The sequence below is a fragment of the Entelurus aequoreus genome, linkage group LG08 (assembly GCF_033978785.1).
Source record: "Entelurus aequoreus isolate RoL-2023_Sb linkage group LG08, RoL_Eaeq_v1.1, whole genome shotgun sequence".
Taxonomy (NCBI): Eukaryota; Metazoa; Chordata; class Actinopteri; order Syngnathiformes; family Syngnathidae; genus Entelurus; species Entelurus aequoreus.
The window spans coordinates 26,891,015-26,917,435 of NC_084738.1; the positions used below are offsets into that span (position 1 = coordinate 26,891,015).

The 26,421-nt window shown below is 39.1% G+C and overlaps 1 protein-coding gene across 1 annotated transcript in view; it reads left to right on the forward strand.

Moving 5' to 3' along the window:
• Positions 1 to 9,591: 9,591 nt before the first annotated feature.
• The window catches only part of LOC133655037 (V-set and transmembrane domain-containing protein 4-like), a 37,130-nt gene continuing 20,300 nt past the window's right edge, over positions 9,592 to 26,421 (forward strand). The window contains exons 1-2 of the mRNA XM_062054937.1: positions 9,592 to 9,729; positions 11,442 to 11,849. Of these exons, the coding sequence (XP_061910921.1) occupies positions 9,681 to 9,729; positions 11,442 to 11,849 (457 nt within the window). The 5' untranslated portion in view covers positions 9,592 to 9,680. The remainder of the gene's footprint in view (positions 9,730 to 11,441; positions 11,850 to 26,421) is intronic.

A 26,421-nucleotide genomic window follows, 5' to 3' on the forward strand; every position in this document is an offset into this window, starting at 1 on the left:
TCTGGATGGTTCGCTTCCCCTTTGGTCCGGATGACACAATGTTGAATATTTCCAAAAACAGTTTGAAATGTGGACTCGTCAGACCACAGAACACTTTTCCACTTTGCATGAGTCCATCTTAGATGATCTCGGGCCCAGAGAAGCCGGCGGCGTTTCTGGATGTTGCTGATAAATGGCTTTCGCTTTGCATAGTAGAGCTTTAACTTGCACTTACAGATGTAGCGACCATCTGCAGTTACTGACAGTGGGTTTCTGAAGTGTTCCTGAGCCCATGTGGTGATATCCTTTAGAGATTGATGTCGGTTTTTGATACAGTGCCGTCTGAGGGATCGATTGTCACGGTCATTCAATGTTGGTTTCCAGCCATGCCGCTTACGTGGAGTGATTTCTCCAGATTCTCTGAACCTTTTGATGATATTATGGACCGTAGATGTTGAAATCCCTAAATGTCTTGCAATTGCACTTAGATAAACGTTGTTCTTAAACTGTTTGACTATTTGCTCACGCAGTTGTGGACAAAGGGGTGTCCCTCGCCCCATCCTTTCTTGTGAAAGACTGAGCATTTTTTGGGAAGATGTTTTTATACCCAATCATGGCACCCACCTGTTCCCAATTAGCCTGCACACCTGTGGGATGTTCCAAATAAGTGTTTGATGAGCATTCCTCAACTTTATCAGTATTTATTGCCACCTTTCCCAACTTCTTTGTCACGTGTTGCTGGCATCAAATTCTAAAGTTAATGACTATTTGCAAAAAAAAAAAAAATTATCAGTTTGAACATCAAATATGTTGTCAACTGAATATGGGTTGAAAATGATTTGCAAATCATTGTATTCCGTTTATATTTACAAACGTTTGTATATATATATATATTTTTTTTTTTTTTTGTGTTAAATATATTTTATTATTATTTTTATTTTTATTTTTTTTTCCCCTCCCTCGGAGGGGTGATTCGACAGGGCGGTTGCTGGTTGTTCCATCTCCCTGCGGGGGGGGGGGGGGGGGGGGGGGGGCTCCCGTGGCCCCGCGCTGGGCGGTCCTGCGGCGGCCGACTTGGGTTCGGTGGCCTGGGGCGGGCCGCGCCGTGCTCTCCGGGGGGTTGTGGGTGGGCTCGTGGCGGCCCGGTTGCTGGTGGGGCGGGGGCGGTCTTCCCGCCCGGTTGCGGGGAGTCTCTGGGCCCTTTGGGCGGGGCATCCCGCCTTTCTGCCCGTGTGGGGTGTGGTCTCTTGCTGACTTGAGGGCTGGCTGTCCCCTGCTTCTCCCGTGCCTTGTCCTCTGCCGGGTGTGTCTGTCTACGGCCTGCTGCTGGCTCTTCCGGGCTGGCCTACCTGGCTGCGTGGGGCCGTACTCTGGCTCCCACACACACTGGGAGTCAAATATATTGTACATACAAATACACATATACTCACATACACACCGTTATTCATACATACATAGGTACCTACGCTGCCACATACATACACAAATACAGTACATACCTACATACTCAAAGTTCGTACATCCACATGCACATTCACTGTACAAACATACATATATACATACTGTACATATACAAATACATATACATACATACACTCATGCATATAATCACGTTTCATCAAACATAAATTAACATTGTTACCCTAGGGTAAACTGGGTAACACATGGCACACTGACAAAGCTTAACATATTGTTACTATAACAATCCACAGGGTTAATATAGCTGGCTTCTCTTTCTCCTCCTCTATTTTTCTGCTTTATTTTGTATCTGTTGTTATCATTACATATATGTATTGTTGCATTTGAACAACTGTATTGTTGATAATAGAGGTAAATTATTGGCATTATTCATTATCAATAGCGCTATTTCTATTGGTATTTGTATAGCTCCATTTGTAGTGTAATAATGTTCATAGTAATTTCTGTATTATTATTTATTTCACTAACTGCTTCTTTGCTATCACTTTTATCATCACATTTGTATTTGCTGATGTTGCTCTATTGTTGTTGTTGTTGTTATTGTTGTGTTTGCTGTTGTTGTTTTTGTCTCTCTGTCTTATCCCCCTCTTGTCCCCACAATTTCCCCCTCTGTCTTAATTTTTTCTCTCTTTCTATCCCCTCCTGCTCCGGCACGGCTGCACCAAATGATAATATAAATACCTTTAATAAAGTCAAATACAAATAAGGCAACAAGAGAAGTATCCCACACTTCTCTTTTATAAAGTAAATTTGTACAGCCGATATGGGCATCTACATCAACAATATAATTTGCCTGAGAAGCTGGACAGGACAAAAAAAACAGCAAAAAAAACAAAACAATAAAGTATAATACATGCGTATTTACTTACTTCCCATGTGTCGCTTTCACCCACAGGGTTGCTGGCTCCACCCACCACAGCATCAATGTTATGGAGGTGTTAAAGGTCAAATCAGAATGTTTGGCAGGATGCTGTGAACATGCAAAAAGTAACATCTGAGTTTTGCCACACTTGATCGCTCAAATTTTGATACAGTTTACTTGTTTTTGAACTACTTATCTCCGTAGATGTGCAAACTTGATTAAACTTGTGTACATTTTTGAACCAGAATAAAGCTAACCCAGCAACAGAAGAGCCCAGATACATGTATATTTGTGTCTTGTTGTCCAGCTGCTCCACTGACACACATACTACGCTCTCATTTTTTGGCAGCGCAAGACTACATCACTGACAAAAATATCGATGTCTCCCACATGGGGGCAGCAGTACTTCTGAGAATCCTCGATTGACTCTATAGGGATAGTCGTGGTGCAGCCACATCCTTTATATTTGGAGAACTTCAACACTGTACTATATTATGTTACCTTGATTTTATCCACACAAGATTATCAACATTGAAGTTTGACCGGACCACTGCAAGGTACTTTGATTTGGGGGGCCTTTGGAGGTTGGGTTGGGGACCACCCTCCCCAGTCCCCCGCTGCCTCTCTCCAGGGCTGTGCAACATTTGGCTGCTTTTGCAGACTGTGCATGTCCTGCTGGAGGGAGGGGTCCATGGTGGTTCTACCCGCAGGGGGTCTGTGCGTATCCCTGTCTGCTCTTTCCTAGGCCAGTAGTAGGCCTGGCATGATTGGTGCTTGGCTATCTTCATGCGTCCCTTGTAGTCTAGATTTGCTCGCCATATGGGTGTAGTCCCCCCCCAGTTGTGATGTATGTACTGAAAATAATGCCGACATTAAACTGGTTTGTGGTGCAAAAAAGGTTGGGGGACCACTGGTTTAGAGTACACATCAGCGGCATTACCTTTGTGATTAGTGTTTTCACCTGTGTGGTCGTAATCACGCCGCTTATTATACCTGCCTCGCGATCCACTCAGTCTGGGTTTCTTGTTTGCCATTGGCGACTGTTTATGGCATTCCAGGCTATAGCTCCCAGACTCTGGAACAACTTGCTCCGTGATCTTCACTGTGTTGAAACTTTTAAGAAACATTTGAAAACTTCTCTTTTTAGTAAAGCTTTTAGTTAATGCACCTTTTAACTATCATTTTTAATCCACTGTGTATCCTTTTTATGATGTTGCCCCTGTCGTTAAAGTTAAAGTACCACATTTGTGGTGAAATTTGTCCTCTGCATTTGACCCATCCCCTTGTTCACCCCCTGGAAGGTGAGGGGAGCAGTGGGCAGCAGCAGTGGCCACGCCCGGGAATCATTTTGGTGACTTAACCCCCAATTCCAACCAGCGGGGAGATAATGGGTCCCATTTTTATGGTATGACTCGGCCGGGGTTTGAACTCACGACCTACCGATCTCAGGGCGGACACTCTAACCACAAGGCCACTGAGCAGGTTCGTTGAATTGTTGTTTTACTTTACCTATGTTCTGTACAGCGTTTTGTGATTGTATCTGTAAAAAGCGCTTTATAAATAAAATTGACTTACTTACTTACTTATGTTTATTCCCATGCTATGCTACAGCTTTATGTTTGTTCCTGTTCTATTTGGCTATGCTAATTTAACGTGTGTTACTACACTTCACCTGCACTTCTAGCGACACACTCTCTGTTGTTTTGCCGTGGTTTTAGAATTAAGATATCATTCTCACCTTCAAGCTGCTTCCTGTCGTGCGTCCTGGGCACACGACCTTCGCAGACATGCGACCCATTCGTAACAGTTATAGTGTCATGTATAGGGCGCGTGCTCCCCATTGAACAATTCAGATCCACATAACTTCTACTAGTACTAGTTATTATTACTTAATGTAAGTGCTGTTATTCCAATCTATTTTTTTGTCCAATTTAATTTGCAGTGTTTCGAAGATTATATTTGCCGTTCAGTTTGTCATTGCTCACTCTCTTCTATAAGTCCCCTCTTAAACTAAGCACCAGTAGGCTATGCCGTTTTTATTGTTGCTGCTGTTTCTGGTATTGCTTATTGTTCTCTGTTATATCAACACCCTCTCTCAAGTCAGGCCAAAATAAGCCCAGGCAGAAAACGGTGTTGTTGGTTCCTGTCTTTTCTTTTTTTCTTTCTCGGGTTCACCAAATGAGTACTGTGTCATTTCTGTTTTTTTGATTATTGCACTGTACTTCGGTGGGCTCTGACTTTCTCAAACTGGTACAAGAAACAGTCAACAATGTCAGTTATCTTTTTTGATCTATTTCTTCTTCTCCACTCTATCTGTCTGTGCCCTCTCAAACCCTTTAATCCTAGATAATTAGAATAAAGAATACAAGCACAACAATATTTTATTGAGTGTTCCAGTAAATATGTACCAGCCTAGTAAGGCATGCGTACAGATTGCTCATAGTGCGCTACTAAACTGCAGAACAGGACATGTAAAATAAGAAAAAAAGAGTGATTGCCGAAAACAATATGAACTCTATCAGTATCTAATCTTATATTCAACAAACTAACACGGTTTAGGTCTTGAACATGTGTTTGTGGCATTATGCATACGTACAGTATGAAAAAGCAACAGAAAAATGGGGAGATAATTAAAGTGTAAATGTACAAATAATCTTTCCAAAACATTATTTCTAAATAAAGTGCACCTATAGTGACTTGAATCTACATTTAAAACACTTCCTTGTGGTCCAGATGATGTATTGGAAATGCTTTGGTGAAAATTGTCCCAGAGTTTTCTCCCAACTCACATACTTTTTGCTTATGCCTGCAACGTATTGGTCTGTAGAGGTGTTCCCAGATTGCAAATGAAACCACGCTTCACCCTCTGCAAAGGTATCCAGATGTATCTTTTAAAAATGTACACTGTTCTAATATATACAGTGCATCTGGAAAGTATTAACAGTGCTTCACTTTTTCACATGTTATTATGTTGCAGCATTATTCAAAAATGTAATAATTCCTTTTTGTCCTCAAAATTCTACACGCAATACCCCATAATGACAATGTAAAAAGTTTTTTTTATTTAATTTTAGCAAATGTATTCAAAGTAAAAAACTAAAAATATCATATGAACATAAGTATTCACAGCCTTTGCTCAATATTTTGTTGATACACCTTTGGCAGCAATTTCAGCCTGAAATCGTTTTGAATATGATGTAGGGGTGGGCGATATGGCCTTTTATTAATATCTCGATATTTTTAGGCCATGTCACGATACACGATATATATCTCAATATTTTGCTTTAGCCTTGAATGAACACTTGATACATATAATCACAGCAGTATGATGATTCTATGTGTCTACATTGAAATATTCTTGTTCATACTTCATTAATATATGCTCATTTTAAACTTTCATGCAGAGAGGGAAATCACAACTAAGTCAATTTACCAAAACTGTATTTATTAAACAGTTATTAAGCAGTGGCACAAACATTCATGTAATTTCCAAAACAGAAAGTGCAAGATTGTCAGAGACATTTTAAAACAAGCTATTACTGCACTTGTGTGCATGATGTCACTAAGATGACAGATCAAAACAACACTAAATTAAAGTGCACTTTTTGTACAGAACGCCACTACAATAGTTTAAAACAAATAAAGTGCACTTTTGTGCATGATGTTACACACGATATTTCAATAAGTGTCAAATAAAAATGAGCTGCATAATAGGGAATGTCCTTCGCTATTTGGTAGGTTCCTGCAGACGTTATCTCCTTCTGTTGTTGACTATTTTTTTCATACGGTGTTGATCTGGAAATAGTTGCTTCGGCATTTTGTTGGTGTGGCACCGAACGGAGATGTTGACATGCGGAGTTTCAAGCACTCCTTATTCTCTAGCGGGTGACTTTTCAAATGATGCTACATTAGCAGTGGTGCTACTTTTTGCAGCAACGCTTTTGCCGCATAATTGTTCAACATCTTCCCGCTTGAAGCCAAACCACCGCCAGACGATGGACGCCGTGCTGTTTTTCTTGAGAATGAATTCTCCCTTCATTTGTTACCAGATTCGCACCTTCTCTCTCTCGTATTACCACCCGCACCGCACCGTTAGCATCACAGCTAACGTTACCATGTCGCTACTTATCTGCTCCACGGGAGCGTGTGACGTTGCACACGTGACATATGTAAGAAGGTGCGCTTGTTTAAGTCTCTGAGAAGGAGAGACAAGAAAGAGGACAGAGAGCATATAGTGTAATGCCCGCAGCTAAAAGCAACTGCGTGAGAACGTATACTCGAATATCACGATATAGTCATTTTCTATATCGCACAGAGACAAACCCGCAATATATCGAGTATATCGATATATCGCCCAGCCCTAATATGATGCTACTAGCTTGGCACACCTATCAAAGTCAAAGTCAACTTCGAAATTGCGTTTCTCACTGTCCCATGCATAGACAAGACAAGACGAGACGAGACACAAATAGTACAGTGCACGAGCACAACATAATATATGTGACTACTATGGTAGCAATAAAAAAAAAGACAATAATAATAATACAAGTGCAGGTAGAAGCGGCATGGTATTTTTACAAGTATTAAAGAAAAGGTCTATATGAGTGGTCCCCAACCACCGGGCCGTGGCCCGGTACCGGTCCGTGGATCGATTGATACCGGGCCGGACAAGAAATTAAAAAAAAAACTTTTTTTTTTTATTAAATCAACATAAAAAACACAAAATACACTTACAATTAGTGCACTAACCCAAAAAAAACTCCCTCCCCCATTCACACTCATTCGCACAAAAGGGTTGTTTCTTTCTGTTATTAATATTTATGGTTCCTACATTATATATCAATATAGATCAATACAGTCAACAGGAATACAGTCCGTAAGCACACATGATTGTATTTTTTTATGACAAAAATAAATAAATAAATCAAAATTTTAAAAAATACCATACCCCACCGGTCCGTGGGAAAAATTTTCAAGCGTTGACCGGTCCGCAGTTACAAAAAGGTTGGGGACCACTGGTCTATATGATATGGATGTAAACAATTGTGTTTCAGCAGTGTACTTTGAAAAAGTAGTGTACTGTGATACTTAGCCGCCTGTTTAATGAGATTGTACAGATTTTTAAAATAATATTTAACAATTTGTAGCAAATATAAAAGCAATAAATATATTTAAAAAATAAGTTTGTTTTTTTAGTGCAAAAGACAGGTAATAGCAGCAGATGTGTACAATTTGCAAAGTAATTTCTGTGGGTCTTGCGGGTGAGTTCAGGTTGTCTCTTGGGAAGGGCAGATTTTTTTTTTTTTAAATCTTCCTGTCAACATCTTTGAGCAGTTTCACCCAATCCTCTTTGCAGCACCTCTCAAGCTCCATCAGATTGGATGAGAAGCGTTGGTTTTCATCCAGGATGTGTCTGTACATTGCTGCATTCATCTCAGTCTAGTCAGGGAGGTGACTAAGAACCCGATGACCACTCTGTCAGAGCTACAGCAATCCTTTGTGGAGGGAGGAGAACCTTCCAGAAGGACAACCATTTCTGCAACAATTCACCAATCAGGCCTGTATGGTAGAGTGGCCAGACAGAAGCCAATTCTTCATAGAAGTTTGCAAAAATGTGCACCTGAAGTTTGTACTCACAGACCATAGAAAACAAAAATATCTGCTCTGATGAGACAAAGATTGAACCCCATGTTGTAAATGCCAGGCCTTATGTTTGGAGGAAACCAGACACCGCTAATCACAAGGCCAATACCATCCCTACAGTGAAGCATGGTGGTGGCAGCATCATGCTGTGGGGATGCTTTTAAGTGGCAGGAACTGGGATATTGGTCAGGATAGAGGGAAAGACGAATGCAGATGTGCAGACACATCCTGGATGAAAACCAAAACTTCCCATCCAACCTCATGGAGTTTGAGAGATGCTGCAAAGAGGAATGGGCAAAACTTTCCAAAGATAGGCGTGCCAAGCTTGTGACATCATATTTAAAAATACTTGAGGCTGTAAATTCGGAAAGCTATGTACATGTTATTTTTTAGTTTATTTTGAATAAATTTGTATTTAAAAAAACATTTCACATTGTCATTATAGGGTATTGTCTGTAGAATTTTGAGGACAAAATTGTATTAATTCCATTTTGAAATAAGGCTGTAACACACTGAAATGTGGAAAAAGTGAAGAGCTGTGAATACTTTCCGGATGTACTGTATATGGAAGATGTCACCGCTATTTTTTTTCCTAACATGTTGGAAATAAAAAACTTCATAAGCATATAAATTCAACGGTTAAAGCATTATATAAACCTGCACACTGTCAAAGAAGCTGCTTTTAGCAGCCTTGGTGTTAATGCATGTCGCTCCTTGGTGTTACTGAGCATGTTAGGATTAGATGAAAATAACACTTTATCCTACCTTCTCTTGAGTTTCCTTAATGTTGTGATGAGGTTGCCTTTTTCAGTGGCTAATCCAAATTTGTACTGGCCCAAATGTCGTGGAAAAATAAACACAGAAGTATTTCTTTTATAGACATAGAGACGACGAAACGACAGGGAATACTCAAAAGTTCAAGTGGTGGCAGTCTGCAGCTGTGTGGACTCAGCAGAGAAGTAGGAGGCTTTCCAACAAAATACGTTAAATAATGCCCACATAGGTACGTCCGTCAATCTGTGTGCAAGCTCACAGCCATATGTATGAACCTAGGGATGTGACGCTTTGGCATTGTTTAACACGAGTATCCAACATTGCAACATTTATAAGTCACAAAAGATGAAAATCATCATAGGTTCCATTTAAAATTGTCCACGACTCTATTACATGAGGCTTTCATGCTTGCATGATATTCATTTTTGCATTCAGATCATCAACCACACCAACACACCTCTCGTGGGTAAGCAACATTTACAGTATAATTCATCTGTATGAAGATCCAAATGGCCACACACAGGCACAGACTGTTTCACCCCCTCCCTTGTCAAAATAAGTGCCTAAATAAAAGCCTTGACTTGAGGTCTCTCCACAGCTGCAAGTGTGATTTTCTCGGCGTCACCCTGCACCACCGCCCTCCATCCTAAACACAGGAACTCACGTTTCCCCACTCAGTTTCCAGATGCAAAGAATGTGTGTGTGTGTGCGTGTGTGCCCACCTTCCTTTGGTGTGTGTTTTCTTGGTGTGCCTGTGTGTGTGAGTCCGCAGGGGGGAGGGCCACAGGGGAGGTTCTGAGGAGAAATAGTGTGCAGTGTTTCATATTACACTGCTCTGTTGGAGGAGGAAAAGTGGGAGAAGAAGAGGAAAAGAAGGCGGAGGAAACTTTAAGCCACTTTTCCTCACAACCATTGAACTTTATGGAGGCGGCAGTCGTGGAAAATGATCTCCTCTGTGGTCTTTGCTCTCCTGATTCAAGCGCTTTTTGGAGGTAGGAAAACTATGTCCTTCACTATAGTGCATGCTATCAGAAAGGATGTGACAAAGAGAATCTGTCTACAATATATAATCATATGACCTATAAGGTTAATTCTGTACTCTTGCAAGTTGCATCTGTGACAGCAAATTGTATTTTTCCTTTAGATTCTTTATGACAAAACTGGTAATGCATTTCATTTTAATGTCATGCAAAGTGTCTATTATTGGGTATTCATCACAAAAAAAATGACACTTTTCAGCATGATACGGTACAGTTGTACACTATTGCAAACTACAATAATGGACTTTGTTTTTTTAATTAATACCTTCATGACAGTGTTAACCTGGTACAGTCTGGCCGGTCAAGGTAGATTTGCATCACATTGTCAAATTTTTGTGGATAAATGTTCTTGGCTTGCATGAGACTCATTCTGCTTCAGTATGATGCAGACTGGCAGTGATACGCTCATATTGCTTTGCCAAGTCGACCAAATGCTCTGTCGAGTTTTTGATTATTTATTACTTTGATTTGATGAATATCATACATTTCTTCTTCTAAGCACTATCCTTCACACTCACTTTCCTCCTTCCCATGGTTGGAAAACAAAGTTATGTTGATCTATAGCTATAAGCTAATGCTAGCAAATAGAAACAGATGTTTTGGTCGGCCCTTACAGGGTTTACTGTGACATTAGTAGACTACTCCAACTGATGACGAGGATGCTTGCAACTCAAATGTTTCGCTTGCAACTAAAGCATTACAAAAAAGTTTGAGTGTTTCGCCATAAAACAAGAAGAAGAAAGAGGAGAAGATGCTCTTATCTCAAAACACTCTTAAGTTGAGGCACTCTTAAATTGAAGTACCACTGTGTATAAGAAATTCATGGGTGTATGCCTTCTCCAGGAAGTCATGTTCATCTCTAGCTATAACAAGCCTGGGCAGTTATTTTGACTCAGGAGCCACTTTATTTGAGAAAAAAAAAAATTGTCTGCGGGTATATATACTGTACATATATATATATATATATATATATATATATATATATATATATATATATATATATATATATATATATATATATATATATATATATATATATATATATATATATATACACACTATATATATATATATATATATATATATATATATATATATATATATATATATATATATATATATATATATATATACACACTGTATGTATATATATATATATATATATATATATATATATATATATATATATATATATATATATATATATATATATATATATATATATATATATATATACAGTACAGGTCAAAAGTTTGGACACACCCTCTTTTGTAGATTGTCACTGGCGGCATCAAAACTATGAATGAACACATGTGGAGTTATGTACTTAACAACAAAAGGTGAAATAACTGAAAACATGTTTTATATTCTACTTTCTTCAAAATAGCCACCCTTTGCTCTGATTACTGCTTTGCACACTCCTGGCATTCTCTCGATGAGCTTCATGAGGTAGTCACCTGAAATGGTTTTCTAACAGTCTTGTGACTCAAATGTTCTCGTAGCTTAAAGCATAACAATTAGCCTGAGACACAGCTTTTATCTCAAAACACTCTTAAGTTGAGGTACAACTGTAATGTGAACTGCAAGTGACAAACGCTGCTAACTCTGTGGAAATTTGCCACTAAAATGTGATTAGCTTATATTTCTTGCTATTGTTTCCTTAGATTTGTGTTCTGCCATAAACGTCACCATCAGCCCTTCCCCCTTCATGGTGGCCCAGGAGGGCCAAAACATCACACTCAAATGCGTCGTGTCCCAACGACGCCGCAACGCCGCTTTACCCGTAGTGAAGTGGACCTTCCTGCCAGCGGGGTCAGATAGGCTGGATGATGAACTCCTCATCGCTCGCGTCAACATGAGAAAGGCCCGTTTCTATGGGAACTACACCAAGAGCTTCTCGAGGCCAAAGATGAAGCTGACGGTGGTGAAGCAGGGGAAGATCTTTGACTTGCTGATTTTAAACGTGTCGGAGGATGACCGAGGTCTCTACATATGTCGGGTTCAGGAGTTTAAAAAGCACCAGGATCGCTGGAAGGCCTCGTCCAACTGCACAGCTACAACTGAACTCAGAGGTGAGCTCTAGAATTGTTTGATTTCTGCCTTTTAGTACACTATTGAAGAGGAACAAAGGCTTTGTCATTGAGGTGGTACGTTGACAGATGCTACTTTTGTACCCTTGTAGCTTGCCCTAAAGCATACACAATATAAATGATCTAATTACAGTCACAGTGTTTAAGTACTTAAACCACAAAGAAGCCTGGGCGTTAATTGGAAGCAGGTGATCATTGTTATTTCCCAAATTGTAAAGTAATTTAGTTGCTTACAGTCAGAGGTGGGTAGAGTAGCCAGAAAATGTACTCCAGTAAAAGTACTGTTACTTTAGAGATGCATTACTCAAGTAAAAGTAAAGAGTAGTCACCCAAATATTTACTTGACTAAAAGTAAAAAGTATGTTGTGAAAAAACTACTCAAGTACTGAGTAACTGATGAGTAACCTGTTCGTTTAATGATGACGGCAACAAATAATGCACAAAAACATAAAAATAGCAATGAGCAAATTTAGAGCCAGGAATATCTCTTAAGCAACTAAAAAAATAATATACATTAAATAATAGTACATTGAAATAAAAAAAAAGTATCATTTCAAACCACAATAAAGCAATTGAAAAGGAGCCGTCCACCACTAGGCAGAACGACTCCAAAACCGACAAAGGCTGTAACTGCCGCAAGAAACCTGATTGCCCTCTCAACGGGGGGTGCTTACAACCATCAGTCGTTTACCAAGCAAAGGTAACACGCAAGGACATTAACACATCCGACACATATGTAGGATTAACTGAGGGAGTATTCAAAACCAGATGGAACAATCACAAAGCCTCGTTCAGAAGCAAAAGCTTGCGGAACACTACAGAACTCAGTAAACACATTTGGAATCTCAAAGACAATAATGTTGAATATTCGATAACATGGCAAATTCTTGCATCCAGCACACCTTACAACAGTGGTAATAAAAGATGCAACCTATGCTTAAAAGAGAAACTGTTCATTATATACAGTCCAGACTTGTCATCCCTCAACAAGCGCAGCGAAATTGTATCAGCATGCCGTCACAGAAGGAAACACCTCCTAGGTAACACATGAGCCAATCACCACGCCCCTACGCCTGCCTGTACCCACCCGCTCTGTGCCCTATATAAACCATGGTATGTGAATGCTTCCATTAAAATCTCCTGATGATTGAGGAAACCCTCATGAAACAGGCCTGTAGAGATGAAATAGTCTTGTGATTTTTTCCCACACATACATATATATATATATATATATATATATATATATATATATATATATATATATATATATATATATATATATATATATATATATATATATATATATATATATATATATATATATATATATATATATATACATATATACATATACATACATTTATTATATACAGTATATAATTTATATTTATTTATTTAGCCGTTTTTGTTCACATGTTAAAGGTGTTTTAATGAATATACATGCATGTTTAACATATAGATTCCTTTCTTTCATGAAGACAAGAATATAAGTTGGTGTATTACCTGATTCTGATGACTTGCATTGATTGGAATCAGACAGTAGTGCTGATAACGTCCACGTTTTCAAATGGAAGAGAAAAAAAGTTCCTCCTTTCTGTCTAATACTCCATGAAAGTGTTTGGTTTTTGGCATCTTATTTGTCCAGCTTCCATATTCGTTTTTATACACTTTACAAGAAATACATTGGCGGCAAACTCCGTAGCTTGCTAGCTTCTTTGCGCTGGCTTTCGGAGACTCTTATTTTGTTAGCGCAGGCGCGATGGAGCGGCACTTTTATTGTGAAGACAGGAACTGTGCGGTCAGTCTTTAGGCTTTTGAGAGAGGTACGATTGAAATAAAAAAGTGTCTTTTTTCCTTCACACTTTTGATTGATTGATTGAAACTTTTATTAGTAGATTGCACAGTACAGTACATATTCCTTACAATTGACCACTAAATGGTAACACCCGAATAAGTTTTTCAACTTGTTTAAGTCGGGGTCCACGTGTGACAGTCATGCGACCGCCTTGCTCTGTTTGATTGGTCCAACGTCACCAGTGACTGCATCTGATTGGTGAAACGCAGGCATGCATAGATCCTACTTTGAAGGTCTTTCAGACAAACCAAAACAAACAAAGCGTGCATTAACAGATCGATAAAAATCAGTAGCGAGTAGCGAGCTGAATGTAGATAAATGGAGCGGAGTAAAAGTAGCGTTTCTTCTCTATAAATATACTCAAGTAAAAGTAAAAGTATGTTGCATTAAAACTACTCTTAGAAGTACAATGTATCCCAAAACTTACTCAAGTAGATGTAACGGAGTAAATGTAGCGCGTACCCACCTCTGCTTACAGTGAACAGACCCTTACTTTAATAATAGTCCAGAGTGCATGCAAAAGTGGGACGAATACATAGGGGACCCATAGCGTTCAAATTTCACCAACAAGTTGTTTTTCTGTATTTTTTCTCCTGAAAATGAATTTGACAGTCTTTTCCCATAATATCAATTAGTTTTTAGGTAATGGGTAGATAACTAACTGTACTTGGGAGACCCCATTTCCATCGCCAGACTTGATATGCAGCCCCCTCTTGGCGTGAAGTCATCTACAGAATTGGAGTCCTTTTATTTATTTTTTTAACCTTTATTTAACCAAGAAAGTGCCTTTGAAAATAATAATCTCTTTTTTAATGGAGTCCTGCACATTCATACACCAGTGTAGGTGCCACTGGGACCAAGGTGGGCAAAGTGTCTTGCCCAAGACACAACGGCCGTGATTAGGATCGAAACTTAACTATAATAGGACTTTTGTCAAAGCTGGAAACCATTATCAATTCCCAGGTTGTGGGAGCCGGTACCGTATTGATTCAAATGTGAAAGGTATACATCCCTAATTGTGACTATCTAACAAGAATGTACAAGAACAGAATTGCTCGATTTCCTGCTTCTGGTTACAATGCCTTGCCGCCTGTTCCTAGGTAGGATTTGCAGAGCACAAATACCATAGTTATGTCTAAAACTAAAAATTGTAGTGACTGATGAAGTTCAGTCATACACATTTATTTCACATTTAGTCACTGCTCTGTATTAGATATGAACTATGTACTGAATGATGTAAATTGCACTGGATGAAATTGATTATTTGAGTTTATTCAAATCTTTTATTTTAGTATTTTTCATTCAAATGGCGGGTGATGGCCCTACTACCATTCGTTCTTTCAAACCAGTAGCCGTGGTAGTCTCTTACAGGATGACCTCACTGCGTTAATTTTGCGGGGCGGAGACTTGACAGCTATTTCTGTTACCACAACAGAAGCACTGTCAAATCTTGTTTTGATAAAAGTGAAACCACATTTTTACACAGGCTGGTCTACAGAGATGTTATACGGCGCTGCAGATGATAGATTTTAAACAGCTCCCATATGTGATCAAGCTGTTTGAGGTTAAGACTGAACATTTCTGCGCAGCGTTAAATTTGCCCCGTCAGCAAAGAGCCATAAATATGACCATGTGCCATTTTTATAACCATTTCTGTAAAATAACTCTACATCATGCCGACAGATGTAGGTAACAGAGCTCAAGTTGCATGAAAAAAAAATGCAGACGTTCTACTGTGCTGTCTCTTGCAGGCTTAATGCATTTTCCTGCTTTTGATTTGGAGGGAGAAATGACATTGGTGGTGATCCAGCCTGGATATAAAAGCATCATCCATGGCAATAAATTACGGCTTTGACAGAGTAAATGAATTTGGTGTATGAGCAGAGGCAGTGTGGGGTTGTAGTGCTGCTTCTACTGACTCACTGTGTGGAATAGATGACACATGTGGTACACAAATCTCTTTACTTAAAAACAAAGTATGTGGCAAACTTTGTTTTTTTGTTTAAAATTTACATTTTGTATCCACAGGGCAGCCCCACCCTATACACATCACAGGCTGTGAGCAGTGCCTCGTAATCCGTGGTGGGCCCCGTTTTGTGTAATTAAGTGCATGTAAAATGTCAATTAATAAATGACAGGGCAATTCAGATTACATTTTACCGCAACCCTATTCTTAGCCCTTTCCTGCTCTGTCACTGAAAATAGTCTAATGACATCTTTCCCCTAGAATTTTCACTTTATCGAGTGAGTGCTGGTCTTGTAAGGCATTTATACCAGGTTTTTTTTTTTTACTTAAAAGTTATTGAACACTTTATATCTCATGAATTGGTTTTAGCACAACACATGCATCCAAAAATTCAAGTTTGATTTAAAAAAGTATAACAATTTCTTATAAATAAAGTGTGGACATTTTTTGTAATGGGTTAAGGGGCCACCAAAGAAAATTCTGTTTAGGGCTCCAATTTAGCCAGGAGTGTATATACAACTCTTAAATACGAGATAAGCCGTAAGACAACATTAGCATCATAACTCACAGTCTGCTATTTGCCTTTTGAGGGGATGTCATTTGGCCCAACAAATAAGGCTGTAGACCCCAAATTAAAAAAATTTAAAAAATTCTGGACAAAAACTATCTTCTAAGTGTGTATTTTGGTCAATACAGTGATTGACTGTTGACTGTGTAGTTTAACTTTCACACAACGTCAACTGAGATCAATGATCTTATCAACGTCAATGCAGGACAACAGGATAAATACAATAATTCACTCCAGGTAAGTGATTTATTGTATGTAACAGCACAATTTAACAACTTTAAGATAATACATATTTTACAAAACAATACAATAGAATGTACTACAAACATCTACAGTAATGTAATAATAAGGTACAGCATTAGCATTAGCATTGGAGATTCGACTTCTACGGTATCTCCTTGCAGCTGCTTTGCAATCAAACACAACTATAAGCAGCTTCTCCATATTTTCATGGCTAAATATCCACAATTTAGATAAGATTTTAACATTGTTGACTGCCGTTAGACTCATTCTGCATTAGTGTGGTGCAGTCTAGTAGTGATACACTGGAATTGTTTCCCCAAGATGGCGATGCAATCGATCATGTTTTTGATTATGTCTTTCTTTAATTCAATGGATATTATCCACTTCTTCTCAGTGCTGTCCTTCACACTCACTTTTTTCCTTCCCATGGTTGAAAAACAAAGATATGTCCATCTCTATCTATAAGCTAATGCTCGTGAATAAGACCGGATGTTCACTGTGGCATGAGTTGACTATGCAAATGACGACAAAGATGCTTTTAACTCAAATTTGTTTCTGCAACCAAAGCATAACAATTAGCTGAGAGACAGCTTTTATCTCAAAACACTCTCAAGTTGGGGCACTCTTGAGTTGAGGTTCCACTGTGTTTTGGAAAGGAATGCATGGGTGTATGCCTTCTCCAGGAAGCAGCTGTTCCATTTTTTGTAAACTTCCTAATTTTCCTTTAGTTTTAAAAGTGTCAGTCGCTTTGTGAGTTTTGCACTTCCTGTCGCTGCACTTCATTGTAGAAAGATGGTAGCGACAAGCACCTACCAGCTCATCGAGGCCCCCTCACCTCTCTGTATGATTTATCTGTATTTTATTGTGCAATTAGCAATAATATGATGTCACACTTACACAGGGGCTATAAAAAAAAGCCATGGTGTAAATGTTTCTGCAAACTAAACATTACAGTGCATTTGGAAAGTATTCACAGCGCTTCACTTTTTCCACATTTTGTTATGTTACAGCCTCCAAAATGGCATACATTAATTTTTATCCTAAAAATTCTACAGACAATTCAAGATGATTTCAATGTGAAACGTTTTTGCAAATGTATTTAAAAAAACAACAACAAAGAAATCACATACATATTGACAGCCCTTGCCATGAAGCTCAAAAGTGAGCTCAGGTACATCCTGTTTCAACTAATCATCCCTGATATATTCCTACAGCCTAATTGGAGTCCACCTGTGGTAAATTCAGTTGTTTGGACATGATTTGGAAAGGCACACAACTGTCTATAAATAAAAGGTCCCACACTTGACCGTGCATAGAAGAACACACACCGAGAATGAAGCCAAAAAATTGTCAATAGAACTCTGAGACAAGATAGTCTCGAGGCACAAAACTGGGGAAGTGTACATAACAAACATTTGCTTCCTAAGGTCCCAATGAGCACAGTGGCCTCCATCGTTGGTAAATGGAAGAAGTTTGTAACCACTAAGACTTTTCCAAATGCTGGCCGGCTGTCTAAGCTGAGTGATCTTGGGAGAAGGGCCTGAGTCAGGGAGGTGACCAAGAACCCGATGGTCACTCTGTCAGAGCTACAGTATTCCTCTGTGGAGAGAGGAGAACCTGACAGAAGGACAACCATCTCTGCTGCCATTCCTTTGTAAAGGTTTTCCAAAATGTATGTGAAAGACCCCCAGACCATTAGAAACTAAATTATCCGGTCTGATGAGACAAAGATTAAATTATTCAGCATGAATGCCTGGCATCATGTTTGGAGCACGTCTTCACCAGGCCAAGACCATCCCTACAGTGAAGCATGGTGGTGGCAGCATCGTGCTGTGTAAATGTTTTTCAGTGACAGGAACTGGGAGACCAGTCTCGATAGAAGGAAAGATGAATGCAGCAATGTACAGAGACAACCTGGATGAAAACCTGCTCCGGAGCGCCTCTTGAACTCAGACTCAGTTCATCTTTCAGCAGGACGACTCTAAACACACAGCCAAGATATCAAAGGAATGGCTTCAAGACAACTCTGTAAATGTCCTTAAGTGGCCCAGACAGAGTCCAGACTTGAATCCCATTGAACATCTCTGGATCTGGAGAGATCTGAAAATGGCTGCGCACCGACTCTTCCCATCCAACCTGAGAGGTGCTGCAGAGAGGAAGGGGCCAAGCTTGTGGCATCGTATTCAAAAAGACTGTGAAATGGCTGTAATTGTTCAACAAATTATTGAGCAAAGGCTGTGAATACCTATGTACGTGTGATTTTTTATTTTATTTTATTTTTTAAATTAAATTGGCAAAAAAAAATAAAAATAAAAATGTAAAATTCACATTGTCATTATCGGGACAAAAATGAATGTATTCTATTTTGGAGTAAGGCTCTAAGACAACAAAATTTGGGAAAAGTGCTGTGAATACTATTCGGATGCACTGTACAGTATATTGAAGATGTCATGCGAATAAAGACGGCCATCACATTGGTTTCTGCCCTGTATTCGGCCAAGTGCCCTCATTGCTGAGCGCAGTGCGCTAAGAAGGAACGGAACGCTTGCTGGTACACTTAGTAGAGAGGAAAGACTTGCATCAGCCTCATTTCATGTTTTTGCCCTATATTTGATCAGTAAATATGCAAATTCCTCTTTTTACTGGGGGTGACAGGGTTTGTCCTTGATGACAAATGACACGTCATCTAGCCATAAAAGTAAATGCACGTCTTCCCCGTACCTTTCATTAACAGAGCAGGCAAAACCTTCTCTTCCCTTCCACACTTCCTGCCTATAATAACACTAAATATTACTCAGTCACCACTATTTTCCGTGGGCGTGATCCTCTTTGGCTAAGGCTTTGTCGGGTGACTTTGTGAGACAGGCCAATTCTGGGTCAGGCCGACATGCAGACCTGAACACGAGTTGTTGACGCTGGCCAGGCCAAAGAGTTTCCTCCCGATGTAGAATTCAGAGACTCAGCAGAAATGAAACAAATGGGTATTGTATTAAAAGGTGAGGACACTTTAAATTTGGTGAAGGCGGCAGAGTTCCGCATGACCAATAATTCCAAATTTTTACTTTTGCATTGAGTAAATTTGTCTAAATGAATGTTCAAACGTTTTAGTAATAGTAATTGTCAATAATGGATGGAAACTTTCAGCTCAGTGTCAATACCAGCAGTTAACTATACTTATACACAACTTAATAGGGTCCACACCTCAAAGTTTGATGAATGAGGCTGTATACATTTATGTGTGGGACTCAGAAGTAATGGAATCCTTGACATCAGGTGACCAGTGACCTTACGTATTAAGAGTCGCATGGATTTTCTACTAAAAATAGGTGTACGTTCAAATGCAGAAAACAGTGTACGCAAGAAAACATTCAGATATATTAAACGCACTATTCCAAGCCCATTTCGTTGTTACATTCCAATCAACCTGGAATTGATCGCAGTTGTTTGTGTGCCTGAGCATGCCCAGGCCACGCTCCCTTATACATTCGAGCAAACGAAAGAGGGAGATTGTCAGCGTGTGCTCCTAGAGCCGCACACAGGCTGCAATAAGAAAGGAATGGTCGGGTCAGGAAGGTGAAGAAGATGGATGTGTCATGATCCGTTACCCGGGTCATGGCATGATTTATGTTTGGTAGTTTTTCTGTTTTAGTCTGTTTCGTGGGTGCACCCTTTTTCCCTGTTTTCTGTTGGTTTCCATGGGCACTGATTCTCACCTGTCTTAGTTTTGCAATTAGTGTTCCCACCAGGTGTTTTGGTTAATCACTCCTTTATAGTTTCCTGTCACCCAGCAGTAGTTGCTAGGTCAATGTTTGCTATAGGCAACATTTACGTTCTCCGGGTTTTTCTCCTCGCTCTAGTGATTTTTGTACTCTAGCATTCCTCGTTTTTCACCCTTGGTGACATTTTGGGTTTTTTAGCTCCACGCTTGCCAGCATCCTCAGTTTTGTATTTTTGTCCTGCGTTTAATTTATTAAAAACCTTAATCATACCTGCACGCTACTCCTGCTTGTCTTCTGCCTTGGAAGGAACGCTACCAACGCAGCTATGCACCCCCGAAGACGTAACAGGATGTGCAAGACCAAAACAGACAAGGGGACTGGAGATAAAGTAGTGCTGCTCCTCGTTTGATAAGATAATCGCTCCAATGATGCGTAAAACTTTAGAAGAGGTAAGTTATCCCTAATAAAGATACGTGTAATTTACAATAAAATGCATTCATACTGTAGCCTGTTCACAGCCAGATTAGAGTTGTATGTGTGAATGATGTAAAAGTATGTTTGAAATCTTTTATGTTAAAAATGCCAGCATATCATAATGGATACAAAAGACTTTTAGACTCTTGTTTGAATACTCAATGTATTATTACAATGCAGTAGCAGCCATATGTGACACAAAGTTGGGCCATTACTGCATGGTCTTAGCTGCCATAATGTGCCACACTCACCGGCAGCTGCTGTCTGCCCGACTGGCAAAACTGGTGGTGGATTCACAGGAAGACATTTTGAAAGCAATAGGTGGCAAAAGATTACCTATATAAATTAGATTAGTCAGAAGTCTGAGACTAAATCCGATCAATCTATGTCTATGGGCATGAACTGATGAGGCCTACATGGATGAGAGGTGAAACATATTCTAAGACAAACCCAACAATCCAGTTGCGAACCATTGAATGCCCCAAGAATACAATGAACAGGATGAATGAGTACATCAATTCACATGCTCACAAATATTAATATGAATATGTTGCATTAAATGCATTGGCAAAAAAGTTAATTGTGTCTCTTTGCCTCAAACTTTTTTACATTGTTGAAATCAAATGTTGGCAAATGACCACCTCAGTGTCGCCAAAGTATTCATAGCCTGTAAAAATGTGCTTACGTGAAGCATGAAGTTGGCGTGAGGCACCGCACATTTCCACATTAAGTTCACTCTTGATACATCTCATCCTTGCCGTGAAAATGGGCGATCCTTGCCAAGACATTTTACCTTTGCTAGCAAACATAGAACACCGGGATCCAATCATGTGGTTTACATCACTGAGGTGCCCCTTAGGGCATCCTATTAAGTCATCTCCTTTACTAAAGGAGAGTAAAGTTGTTGCTGTCGCTCGTTTACTTCAGATGCAGTCACTCGTCATTTTGTTATACTAGGGGTGTTCCTCAAGGTTCCATTTTAGGTTCTCTTTTTTTTCATAATGTGGGCTATTCAACTAGTGGCCCACGAGTTCAGTTCAAAACACTTGTGAAAGAATGTCATTTTTGCAACAGATTATTGAAAAACACTACATTGCTTTCTGGAAATGTGGTCCGTGAAACAAATTTTGGTTGAATATCCCTGAGGTACAATAATATTTATGGGAAACTGCAACTTAGCACAGGCGTGTTCTGGAATGCTTTGGGTAGTCTGTTGTCAGTCCAGTAAACATCTGCTGCTGGAGAATAAAACCAAAAAAAGAGGAATGTTCATATTGCAGAAGTGGCATAAAGAGGAACACAAAATATGTACAATTGCAAGTTTGTGTTGCTGAAAACAAATAGAGGAAACAACAGGAAGCTGTAGGTTGCATGATTGAGAGCTTTGTTATCACACACTAAAGTCATTCGGATGGCAACAAAACACTGACGGCCTCAGTAGATGATGAATACACAGAATCCCTATTCACTCCATCCCACATTAGCATACAGATGCTACCAGTGTTGGATTGGACTGTCATATACGCTCTGCTTTGACTAACTGTGTTAAAAGCTGCTGTGAATGAAGGCCATGTTGCAGATGAGCATAGCAGCAGTTGTATTGCAGCTTCATCCCATTATTTAATTGCTTCAGCATGTGCAGCCTCACGCTGAAAATAAATTCTACAGTAATTATAGAGATTTTGGTCTGTAGATTCACACGAAAACCTCACAAAGAAAACCAAGATGGCATTAGTAGAGTTATAGCTAAAGACTACCACAAGGACTTTACATAGTGTAGGCCACATTAAGTGGTACCTCAACCAAACTGATTGATTAAAGCCATTCTTGGCAGTCATCATATTTCATGTAAAAAAATTCTACAGAAATGTCTTTATTACTACTACAACTTTTTCCGCCTCTAATATGATATTGCAGCCATGATTATTGGCCGATGCCGATATCAATCCGATATGATATCAGCACAAATCAACACTTTATAAGACCACAATGAATACAATTTAAAGGCCTACTGAAATGATTTTTTTTTTTTATTTAAACGGGAATAGCAGATCCATTCTATGTGTCATACTTGATCATTTCGCGATATTGCCATATTTTTGCTGAAAGGATTTAGTAGAGAAAGTCGACGATAAAGTTTGCAACTTTTGCTCGCTGATAAAAAAAAAGCCTTGCCTGTACCGGAAGTAGCGTGACGTCACAGGAGCTAGGATTCCTCACAATTCCCCATTGTTTACAATGGAGCGAGAGAGATTCGGACCGAGAAAGTGATGATTACCCCATTAATTTGAGCGAGGATGAAAGATTCGTAGATGAGGAACGTTACAGTGAAGGACTTGAGAGGCAGTGATGGACGTATCTTTTTTCGCTCTGACCGTAACTTAGGTACAAGCTGGCTCATTGGATTCCACACTCTCCTTTTTCTATTTTGGATCACGGATTTGTATTTTAAACAACCTCGGATACTATATCCTCTTGAAAATGAGAGTCGAGAACGCGAAATGGACATTCAGTGCCTTTTATCTCCACGACAATACATCGGCGAAATGCTTTAGCTACGAGCTAACGTGATAGCATCGTGCTTTAACTGCATATAAACCAAAAAAATAAACCCCTGACTGGAAGGATGGATAGAAAATCAACAATACTATTAAACCGTGGACATGTAAATACACGGTTAATGCTTTCCAGGCTGGCGAAGGTTAACAATGCTGTGCTAACGACGCCATTGAAGCTAACTTAGCAACCGCACTGCACAGAGCTATGCTAAAAACATTTGCTCTCCACCTACGCCAGCCAGCCCTCATTTGCTCATCAACACCCGTGCTCACCTGCGTTCCAGCGATCGGCAGAAGGACGAAGGACTTCACCCGTTGCGTTTGGCGGCCCGGAGACGTAGGAAGTCAAGGTGAGGTCGGCGGCTAGCGCGGCTAGCGCTCCAACAAAGTCCTCCTGGTTGTGTTACTGTAGTCCGCTGCTAATACACCGATCCCACCTACAACTGTCTTCTTTGCAGCCTTCATTGTTCATTAAACAAATTGCAAAAGATGTCCAGAATACTGTGGAATTATGAAATGAAAACAGAGCTTTTTGTATAGGATTCTACGGAGTACCATAACTTCCGTTATACTGACTTCGTCACGCGCATACGTCATCATACCGCGACGTTTCAACCGGATATTTCCCGGGAAATTTTAAATGTCACTTTATAAGTTAACCCGGCCGTATTGGCATGTGTTGCAATGTTAAGATTTCATCATTGAAATATAAACTATCAGACTGCGTGGTCGGTAGTAGTGGGTTTCAGTAGGCCTTTAAGACCAGGGATTTGTGTTCAGAATGAGAAAAATACAACTACAATATTAATAATTTTCCATTAAACAGTGTTATGTATTTACTTGAGTAAAAATCCCAAAATTTGCACACTGACATAAGACATTTTGCTGCTTCTTATTCATGTCTGTGTGGAAAGCGGAAAATGAGGGGGTTGCTTACTGTCTAGTCTGCTTGTAACAATTTTTCAAAATATTGGTTGTAGAAATTTTACGGCATAAAATTCTGATTTATGAACTGTAAAATCTACAGTTGGTTTAATGTTTTTTTAGGTAAGTGTGACATCATTGTTCTTGATAATCGGACTAAAGAGAAAAGAGATGTTGTAGGCGCTGTAGTATTGAGGTTAATGTGTCTTTATTACGGCATGTTTTTTTGACGCTGAACTTATGTAACTGAATTTTTTGCATTTCAATTTTGTGAACTGAATTATTTTCACACCAAATTATGCTGACAATGTCATTGAAAAATATAAGTGTTTTAAAATTCAGTGTATAAAATGTCAGTGTAAAAAAATTAAGTTCTGAAAAATTTAGTTTCGAAAAATGTGCTGCTTCAAAAAGCAAGACTCACTCCTCAAACTAGGACTAAAGCAATCGAGCGTGTCTCAAAACCAGCCAATGAGGTGTCAAGTTTGATGTCACATGACGCAGATCTAGCAAAACAGCATAAAAGTCAGTTAACTGGCCTAACTTGGCATAATACAACATAATTAACATTTCAGTGCGGCTCCCTGGATATTTTAAACTACAGAAATGATTCCAATGGTTAATAGTGAGTGATACAATATGCCGCTAAACTGACGGTGATACACAATGTGACCAGTAGATGGTGCTGGATAATGATGTTCAGGTAAACGTAAGAAGAAGACAGGTTACGATGCATTCTTGAAAGAATACATGTTTGAGCTGAAGCTCGTTGTTAACAAGACAAAGTTTGGTCATTAATAGATAAACAACACTACGGTGACCAAAGGAACCGTGATATTATTTTAAATAAGTGAACGTTTATTTTATCCTTTTGCCTTTATTTTGCGTCGTGTTTGTTGCATTTTCGTTGCTCTTGTGCAATTATAAAAGATGTCGATCAAGGAGGTACGTGATCTGTAGTAGAGGAGCAACGTTCACATATTTTAAATATTCAGTGTTTTATTGTGCATAGCTAATATTGTAAATCCCAAATTCGGTATTTTCATGTACATTCAAGTGTCTTTCAGTAAAAAACTAAACAGAACATCTCAACAACGGAATTAACTTTAGTTATTTTACTGAATTATATGACAGTCAGAATGTACATAAAATATAGAATGTGGAATTTACAATATAATTTAATAACAATAAAATGAAGCATATTGATAATATACGTTGCACTCCTACAAACCACCTATTGATCAACATGATATAATCGGGCAAGAACAACCAAGATGCAACAAACACTGCGAAACATAAATGCAAACATCCACATTTTCTATACAATATCAATGTTCTTTCGAACTCTGCCTCTGTCTGACACTCGCTTTCAGGCTTTTTTGCGCTGTAAACAAGCCCCGCCCACTCTGCCCTATTCTGTTCATTTCCATTATGCCAAGGTAGCCCAGTTAACTGCTTTTTTTATGCTGTTTTGCAATACCCGTGTCACGTGACTTCAAACTTTACACATCATTGGCTGGTTCTGTGACAGGATCGATTGCTTCTGTCTTAATATAGCGGAAGTGAGTCTTGCATTCTGAAACAGCAAATTTTTATAACACTGAATTCTTTTTACACTGAATTTGTATACATTTTTTTTTTACACTGAATTTTTATTGACTGAATTTTAAAACACTGAATTCTTTCAATGAAATTGTCAGCATAATTTTATTTAAAAAAAGATTCAGTTCACAAAATTCAAACGCCAAAAATGTGGTTACATAAATTCAGTGTCAAAAAAAAGCTTTCGTAATAAAGACACAAATTAACCCCCATACCATAGTACTCTGACTTGCCACACTGTGAGAAGTGGGATGATCGTGAACTAGCAGACACATATTGCTACCATGTTTTATCGGCAAGGAAGCTAACACCCATTTTACATCTACACTACCGTTCAAAAGTTTGGGGTCACCCAAACAATTTTGTGGAATAGCCTTAATTTCTAAGAACAAGAATAGACTGTCGAGTTTCAGATGAAAGTTCTCTTTTTCTGGCCATTTTGAGCGTTTAATTGACCCCACAAATGTGATGCTCCAGAAACTCAATCTGCTCAAAGGAAGGTCAGTTTTGTAGCTTCTGTAACGAGCTAAACTGTTTTCAGATGTGTGAACATGATTGCACAAGGGTTTTCTAATCATCAATTAGCCTTCTGAGCCAATGAGCAAACACATTGTACCATTAGAACACTGGAGTGATAGTTGCTGG